The sequence below is a fragment of the Etheostoma cragini genome, chromosome 1 (assembly GCF_013103735.1).
Source record: "Etheostoma cragini isolate CJK2018 chromosome 1, CSU_Ecrag_1.0, whole genome shotgun sequence".
NCBI classification, from domain to species: Eukaryota; Metazoa; Chordata; class Actinopteri; order Perciformes; family Percidae; genus Etheostoma; species Etheostoma cragini.
Window position 1 is genome coordinate 10,006,410 of NC_048407.1, and position 9,116 is coordinate 10,015,525.

Consider the following 9,116-nt stretch of genomic DNA (forward strand, 5'->3'; position numbering starts at 1 on the left):
TGTGATTGGCTGCTTAGAAATTAAGTGTTAACGAGCAGTTGGACAAGTGTACCTAATAAAGTGGCCGGTGAGTGTATACTGTCATGCTATAATCACTTCTGTGTTGGTGTGAGTTTGCTTACAGAAATATTGCTCTCTTTAATTGGGGGCTGGGAAACCCAGAATTCAGTATCATATTCTTGACCAAATAACTGGATGTCAATAGTGCCACAATGTATGGTTGAATATTGGTGCTCTAACTAAATGTTACTTATACAATGAGATTTTTGATAAGTATTCTCCAGAAATGATTTAATGACTTGGTGGGTAAAGGTAAATAACAACCGTCTAAGGTCAGAAAGTGACATCCAGTTACTTTGAAGTTTGTAAAGGCAACACTCACCATATTACAATATATCCCACATCTAAGACTATCTAGTTTCATATTTTGATGGCAATCTAAATTGCCCAGTCCTACATTGTTTTGTTTTGTACAGATTTCATCATTCGGCATCCTTCAAAGCATCTCTAAGGGCTAGACTTTTAATATGAGGAAGTCTTCAGTCTTGCTGAAAGGAACTCACTATAGTCTACAAAAAAGACAATGGAATTTCAGTCACCTAGCTGATGTAATATGGGTTATGTGAATGTAGAATTTTTGAGTCAAAGCTTGGACCTCATTGTTCCCCTTGAGACAACACTAAGCGCCAGCTCTTTAAAGAGTCTGAGGCTGCAGTTTAATGTGAGGTAGGGCTTTATGAAATGTACAATGCTTTGCTGCTGGCATCGGTAACAAATTGTCGGTGAAGCTTTTCACGGAGCATCAACCGCTTCAGCACACCTGCATTATTGTAAAGGTGTTTAATTTATGTTGCAGCCCAAGGAGTATATAATGTGAGTAACCCCAGACTCAAACTGGATTCCTGAAGTAGCTTGCAGGCTTTACTTCCTTAGTGGATGATATCTGTATTATTGTAGATGAGAGCAGCAGATTGGAAAGTGACACTGAGATTAGGTAAATGTCAATTTGCTGAACATTATTAGATTGCACTCCTCACTGTTTTATCTGACCAGCAATATGTCTTTGTTTGCCATCTTTATTTGAGAATTTGTAATAATTATGAGCACTCTCTAGAGAAAATGCCTAAACGTATTAAGGTCAATTGTCTGGACATGTCTTTTGTCCAGTCAACCTTGCGGATTTCCCCTCCCCTGCCTTATCTGACGTCAAACATGCAGAAGGATCTGCTGCGACTGGGTTCCCGTCTGGACCCACAGGACTCCAGCTCTCCTCTGACCCCACCTCCCAGTGCCAGCCCAGCCTCAGCCATTTCCCGCCGCTGGCGTACCGGCTCTGCCTGGCCTGGTGCAGAGATGCTCGACCAGTCGGATGATACGTTCAGTATTGAGAGGGAGGCCCGCCTGCACAGACAGGCTGCAGGTAAATCTAAAGTTCATTTGACTTATCACATCATCTATATCTCGGCTTTGAATTGTATAAATCGTAGTTTTGGTTGCTTTGTGGATACAACTGACCTCTGAATTTTGGGCTTACCCAATTTTCTGAACTTCCTCAGCTGTGAATGAGGCAACGTTCACCTGGAGTGGTCAGCTGCCTCCCAGAAATAACAAGGATCCTCTGTACTCCTGCAAGGTCTTTCTCGGTGGCGTGCCCTGGGACATCACAGAAGGTAACTGCTGCTTTCATTTCAATTTTAGTGTATCTACTCGATTTTATGAATGCTTACATGGCAACAAGTGAGCAGCCCTTAATGTGCTTAAATCCATTTCTCCATAATTCTGGTTTGGGTGTAATGTTGCAGCTGGCTGTAACAACAGCGGTCCCTGCTGACGTGTCACAAATTACAATGCAGGGCTGTCAAAATTCAAATCCAAATGACATTTAAATCTTTTTTAAAATCGCCACACAGAGTGGATTTTTCCAGGGTTGGCATTGTGAAGCCTCTGCCATGTTTGACCTGTTGGTGTGTAGCTCCGCCCTTGAGCAGGGGTACTGAAACTTTCAATAATGTACCACTTTTTTTTTTTTAGTAAAGTACCCTCTGACCAGGGGGCAAAATATTTTTACATTGATATAAACAGGAACAATAGTGTTGGCAGTGACAGATTTACTAAGAAACATCTGTATAACTGAAACATTGAAATGCTATATTTCAAATGTTCAGAATCCATCAGTTCATTTATTATAGTAGAGTTGTCTTAGGAATTATGCATGACTTATTTTAAATGAGCATTTTTGCAAATAGATCACATACTCCAAAGTACCCCAGGGGTATGCCTACTCCATTTGAGAAACACTGCCCTAGAGCATAGGGTGCATGAGTCAGAAAGTGTCACAATTTGATATCGCTTTTTAGGATCAAGATTTGATTTAAAAACGATTCACAATTTAAAATGAACTTCAGTATGTAAATGTAGTTACTTTCCCCATGTGATTGTATACATGCGTTAAAAAAATATAAACTAGATTTTTTGATTATTGGCATCTGTAGCGCTTGAATCTAGCACTACTACTAGCATCTGGTAGTGTAGCCCTCTGCTGGAAGTCATAAAGAATGCAGGTTTATCACACTTGTAGTGTTTGCTCTTATAGATATATTTTGCAAAACTAGATCCAATCCACTACCTAATACAGCCATTTTTAAACCTAAACATGTCCTAAAGTTAAACCTTGCAGATTTTCAACTGACTCTGTCCCAGCAGCATTTAACAGTACATGGCAATTAACACGCAGGCTTTTGTGAGAATGTGATCTATAGTTAAATTGTAGAATATTTGTCTACAGCCTTAATTTTTATATCTGACAAATTCAAAAAGGCCAAGATGGTCCATCACATTGACAACTACTGTAAAACACGTTAATTTGCGACTGAATTGCTTCAGTCAGGTTTTCCGGAGCCCTCTTAATTTGGCAGCACTGAAGCAGAACTTTTACCACCAGTAGTTTCAGGAAGCTCTTTGTGTGGCTAGCCATAAATTTCCACCAGTGAAACATTCCTATCAAATGAACCATGACATAAACATTTTTGCACCCATTCAAACTAGAAATGTAATAACTTAATGGAAGAGCAAGACTCGTTTAAATACTGGTTCTATTTTGCAAGACATAATGGATTATCACTCATCTTTTAATTTCAGCTGGCCTGATCAACACCTTCAGTGGCTATGGCCCTTTGACTGTGGAATGGCCTGGTAAGGATGGAAAGCACCCTCGCTGTCCTCCCAAAGGTAATGTTGCTAAAGGTAACAAGAAGCTGGTAGGCAAAACAATTATTTTTCTTCCCACTTCAGGGTGGCACTGTGGTGAGCAAATGGCATGCTGGTGAGTTGGGCTGTTGGCTTTTAGGGCTACTTTGAATGGTGATGCTGGGGCTTAAGTATAGTGTAAAACATGGTGGTAGATGCAAGATGTTGACAAAAGATGCTTCATAATGCTTTAGATCTGTGGTTCATGTTAAGTTTGTGAAAGCTAATGTGTTTTTTGTTTTTACTCCACTTGCTGGTCATTTTTAGGCAGCTGGACTGAACAAGCATTACGAGTCTACTTGTGATTGCTGTGCTGTATTCTATCAGATGCCTTTTAAAACTCATTGTTAAAGCTTTTTTTTCAAGCTTATTTGCAAATCACCTTTTTTTTTTTTTTTTTTTTTTTTTTTTAATTTGCAGTAGTTGCTACCTGGACATTAAGTCATTGCCCCAAGTCTGAATTCTAAACACTGGGGGGGGCACACACATTTCTATATCCTAACTGTATTATGTATGTTTTTAAGGCTACGTTTATCTGGTGTTCGAGAATGAGAAGTCTGTGAGGGCATTGCTCCATGCCTGCTCCCAAGACCCGTTTCACCCAGAGGACAACCGAGAGTACTACTTTAAGATGTCCAGCCGCAGAATGCGATGCAAAGATGTGAGTAGAACATGCAAGGCCCAATCATGCTCTCGGTAGCCAGTGGTATGGAACACTTGAGATGCAAGTCTTTTCATGCCACTTTCTCCTTTTACCACTACATTTATCTGACATGCTTAAAAATTAAGATTTTTGCATACAAAAAAGTTATAAATCTTAACTACCAAATGGTTTATAAACGTCTGAGAAGATTGACAAAATTATTGGACAACAGCAATCTACAGAGTTGCCAATTTAATAGGTACTACAATATCTACAGTTATGCAATCAATGCTCATAGCCTTGCATTTGATACTTTACCCACCCCAAGTACACAAAGTACATTTTAGTATAATGAAATGTATCGTAACACTTTGTTACCATACCTTGTAGAGGGGCTCAACAAAAGCCAAGAATGAGCTTCTAATGTAGATGGATGTAACGTACTGGTAACTTGGTGTGAATACCTCCAATCTGAGGGTTGCTATAGATGCAGAAACCCAAACCTGTTAAAATTATACTGCAGCTAAATTAAGGAATTGCATATGGCTGTCACACGCGGGTTGCTCCCTGACTGTCGGATAATGTGACTGAATTGTAGAACCAAGCTGATTAGATTTGTGATCTTTCATTCTCTAATCACATTGAGATGAAATAATTTCTGGCGTCATTTATAATCCATTCAATTAAAGTCATACCAAACATTTACTGGTTGCTGCATCTCAAGGGAGATTTTCTGCTATGGTCATTGGAAATTGAATATATTTAGACTGTTTTCTCCAACAAACGATACTAACTTTTTTTGATGTGAATTGAAGAAAGTAATTGTTGCAACCATAGATCTGAATTTTTTTTCTTTTTTTTAATGAAGTTTTAGCCTACCTCAGTTAAGGTTTTTGTCCGAGGAATATAAGAAGTAGCTCCTGTGACTTGTCCCCTTTGGTTTTCAGGTGCAGGTGATCCCCTGGGTGATCTCTGACAGTAACTACGTGCGCTGCCCCGCCCAGCGTTTGGACCCCAGTAAGACGGTGTTCGTTGGTGCACTGCATGGCATGCTGAACGCTGAGGCCCTGGCCAGCATCATGAACGACCTTTTTGGAGGTGTCATGTACGCTGGCATCGACACGGACAAGCACAAGTACCCCATTGGTGAGACCGCGGGTGTTTTGCTTTTGTTTTTCATTCTTTTAAATGAGACGGGGCTAAAGGGAGACATTTTTGTATGCGCAGTAATTTGTACATATCTTGTAAGCTACTAATGACTACGTAATTTAAAAAAATTACCTGACCATTCTTGTTTGCAGGCTCTGGACGTGTCACTTTTAACAATCAACGCAGTTACCTGAAGGCTGTGTGCGCAGCGTTTGTGGAGATCAAAACTCCAAAGTTTACAAAGAAGGTATTAATTCACTCTATAGCAAATTAACATTTCACCACCTATTTATAGAAAGAACAGTTAATTTACTAAATTACTGTATTGGTACAATTTTAGGTACTAGAGTGTTATGCTACATACTGCACCAAATTTCAGAGGGAAATGCCCCACTGCATCTTTTAAACTTTAGGGACTTTGCAGACTTTATTATTAGAATTTAATAAATCACAAACTACCTGGCAGTGTATAAAGTAGTTTCAAAATAGCCCCACGTCCATAAAAGTGATGCGAACATAAAAGCTGAGGAGGCAAAATAAATCTGAAGTAGAGTGAGACCTCCTTCTGCAGCTTGCCCCTTTTCCAGCCCATCCCATCAGATGAGCACGGGCATGCACTGGCCTCATACAATATTTACGAGTACTAGTCATTGGTTTTATCCCAAATGTCGTCATAGCTGCAATTCTGAGAATGATTGTACTGTTTGCTTTGTAAAGCCCAATGCAGACTGTGATTCAAGGCTCTAGCTTGCAAAGGAAACATGAATTGGCTGCCCTGTGACCCTTTGGCTGCAGTTAGCAGAAGGCTAAAGTACCGGCTTGTCTGCTGCGTTTTTTTAAGTTTCCTCTGACACCGCCTTGACGTCTCATTCGGATGCAGTAGGTGGTGCCGTGGGTTCAGCCTCTGGTCCTTGTAGCAGGCTAATTCTACCATCCTAACCAGGAGAGGCTGTGTAAGGAAACACTGATGTGAAAAACGACACAACTCATCCCTGTTGTGGAGCCTGGGAGTGACTAAGAGTTTAAAATGCCAGTGAAAGCAAAAGTACAAATCTGCTTGTATAATGCTTAACTTTTAAAAGTTATAAAGATTCACTTAAAGTTCTCACTTAATAGTGTGTTTTTTTTTTTTGTTTTTTTTAATTGATCTACTTTTACACTTACTGTGACTGATGTGAACTTGGTAAGATGGCTTTTGTTTCTCCCTCAGGTGCAGATTGACCCGTACCTGGAAGACTCCATGTGTCAAATTTGCCTTCGCCAACCTGGGCCTTTTTTCTGCAGAGACCAGGTCAGTGGAAACGTAGACAAATCCGTCCTAGCAGTGGTTTCTTGCGCTTAGATTATCATTAAGTTTGGTATTTATGGTCTGGAGTATAAAATGTTCAACTCCTGAGTGTATTTAAACTAAAGAATCAACCTTGTTTTGGATCCTACCGCAAAATCTGATTTGCAGCCTTTTTTTAATATTTCCTAAAACATCGCTTTCTTTTTCCCGGACTCGCTTGTCAGAATGGCGTAGGAAAAAATTATTTCTATAGCAGTCTTTTTTTGTTGTTGTAAATGCATGGTAATGGCTTTTCATAAGGTATGGAAAGGAAACATAAGAATAAATGCCTTAATGTAATTTTATAAAATGTTCAAACGTATGGTTTAATACACTGTAAATGCAGTAAAAATGTTATATTGTTTCAATAAACGGAATGCTAAAAATTGTTTAAACAATATTTCTGGTTTCTTATAACCTTAATTTTTGCACGTAGTACAGTAATTACATTACCCAGACACTAACTTAATGGCTGCGATAAAAATATCGCAAGAAACTTAAGCAGTGACAAAATTCTCCAGGTTTGTAAAAAGGTTTTTGCAAGTTAAAACCGATGCTGGTTGATGGAACAGTAAAATGTCCTTCTGTTGAAAACATTTCTGCTGTAACTGACATAACTTACTTGTCATATGTGAAGTCCTCTTACAATGAGGGATTATTACTGATGTTACAGTAAACATTTTTTGTTTTACAGTAATGGTGGATTAGATCTTGTTACTCTTTTTAATATCTGTTACAACCTTTAAAGACATGATTCAGTTTAAAATGGGTCACCTGACAATGTTTTCCAACTGTCAACACAGGCCTGCTTTAAGTACTACTGCCGCTCTTGCTGGCACTGGCAGCACTCCATGGACATCTTGAGCAACCACCGGCCCCTCATGCGCAACCAGAAGAACAGAGACTCGAGCTAAAGCAGATGGAGCTAAACACTCAAGGGCCAGAGGAAGAGCCCTTCTCGAAGGGGCGCGGCTGCCCGCCAAGGAGAGCACGTGTGCCAGATGTCCCTCGGTATGAGGACACATGGCACTCCACCAGGCACTGGGGATATCACTGTAGAAAATGTTCACTTTTGCACTTGCTACATTTTTGCTGTTGTTCACAGTGGCACTATGCACAGTGACCTTGTTGGGAAAGACAAGGGGCCCTTCACACTTATGCATTTTCACAGACTTGCGGACAGATGGAGAGATGCGAGTCGCTTAAGGTTAAGAAGTGGATGAAAAGGCCAATTTTTTTTTTTGTTTACTTGTGTTGCATAGTGAAGAGCAATCACGCAAGTCTCATTGCCGTTCATTGGCAAATGCCATACAGTGCCTTTAAATTTTTATTTTCCTCCCTCCCTCCCCTACCCCCAGTTGGCATCTGTTTTTCCTGTGCAAGCCAACTGGTGTTTCTTACTTTTGGGAGTTGAATGTTGGGCTTCATTTAACCAGTCGCATTTCAGACATTTTTATGCAGTTTTTTACTAATTTGTACACAAACGGTTTTAAGTCATAACATGAACATTTTGAACAGAACTACCAGGCGGCTGTTTATGGGAAAACTCCTCCCCTTTTTTATTTTTTCATTTTCTCATACATTTCTTTTGTGGCTTTTCTTTTTAATTTGCCCTTCCAAATTTCAGCTAAGTGGGCACAAAATGTTGGAAGTACTACTTTAACTTGCTTTGTTGGTCCAGTTATTGTGTGTAACAATTGTACGTTTCAACTGGGCATTCCATCGTTTCTCAAGCACCTGATGGATCCTGTTGAGAGTGAATGAACATTTGATTGTACTAAGTTTTGATTTTTGCACTTTTTAATTTGCACGTGTGGAGAGGTGGCAGTGGTTTTTAATCACTTTTGTACATCAGCACGGGGACACGCCTATGTTTGAACAGCTGCTTGTTTCCTGTTGAATGTAAGAACTTCCACTTAACTAACGATAAACTTAATCTATCAGAGCTTGAGTAGACCCCAGTAAATGATTCCATGCTTTCTTAATCCCATTTTTGCCTTCCTGTTCCAGTTGGACATAAACTCATAAGCTGTGTGCCAAAGACAAAGTGTCTTTTCTTTATCCATTAAGTTTGTCATGCTGAGCTTGTTGTCCCTTAGCCCAGCTGCTTTTTAGAGTTTTGAAAGTCTACCTCATTGTGGTCTGCCAAGTTTGCTGCTACTTGCAGTTGTGGAGTATGTTCAGATTGGGCACAATAAAGGTGTTTAAGCATTACTGGACATGTATGGACTCTTTAATTTAAGTTTCATAATCTTAAGTATCGGTGATCAGTTGATTGTGAATGTATTTGTAAGGGAAGTCTTCAAATTCAAGTCATTTCCTCAACATTGACTGACATGGGACTGCAAACTAACTCTGTGCTTAAAAGAGGATTTTTTAAGTGTCTGTCAGGAGTACTACAAGGTGGTACTTTCTGTCCCAGTACTTGCCCTTTTGCTATTCATTGGGCCGTGAATGATCTATAAAAAAAAGAGAATGCAAGCGTTGGCTAACATGTAATTTAAACTGGAGTGTGAACATAAAATTAACTTTGCCCTTGATCTCTTGCTGCAAAGTAGCCTAAAGGACTTCACACAATTGTTGCTATGAATCCTTCAGGATGGTCTCCTTTGATTACAGTAACAATTTAAAAAAAAAAAAAAAAATTATAAGATGTGTTTCTTGTCTGAAAAGGTGCCTTTAACAAATGACGAATTGTCTCTTTAAAGGTTGTCTTAATGAACTAAGGATATCTCACGCTGATAATTATGG

General features: G+C 39.5%; 1 protein-coding gene across 5 annotated transcripts in view; it reads left to right on the plus strand.

The window, feature by feature from the left end:
- cpeb1b (cytoplasmic polyadenylation element binding protein 1b) overlaps nt 1-8,579 on the plus strand; it is a 13,526-nt gene extending 4,947 nt beyond the window's left edge. For 3 of the 5 annotated variants that reach the window (XM_034881012.1, XM_034881031.1, XM_034881049.1), the window contains 8 exons: nt 1,168-1,420; nt 1,557-1,670; nt 3,139-3,243; nt 3,771-3,907; nt 4,837-5,035; nt 5,191-5,285; nt 6,249-6,329; nt 7,169-8,579. In XM_034881012.1, the coding sequence (XP_034736903.1) occupies nt 1,168-1,420; nt 1,557-1,670; nt 3,139-3,243; nt 3,771-3,907; nt 4,837-5,035; nt 5,191-5,285; nt 6,249-6,329; nt 7,169-7,279 (1,095 nt within the window). In that variant the 3' untranslated portion in view covers nt 7,280-8,579. The remainder of the gene's footprint in view (nt 1-1,167; nt 1,421-1,556; nt 1,671-3,138; nt 3,244-3,770; nt 3,908-4,836; nt 5,036-5,190; nt 5,286-6,248; nt 6,330-7,168) is intronic. The other 2 variants (XM_034881021.1, XM_034881041.1) reach the window with 2 other exon arrangements.
- Nucleotides 8,580-9,116: the final 537 nt, after the last annotated feature.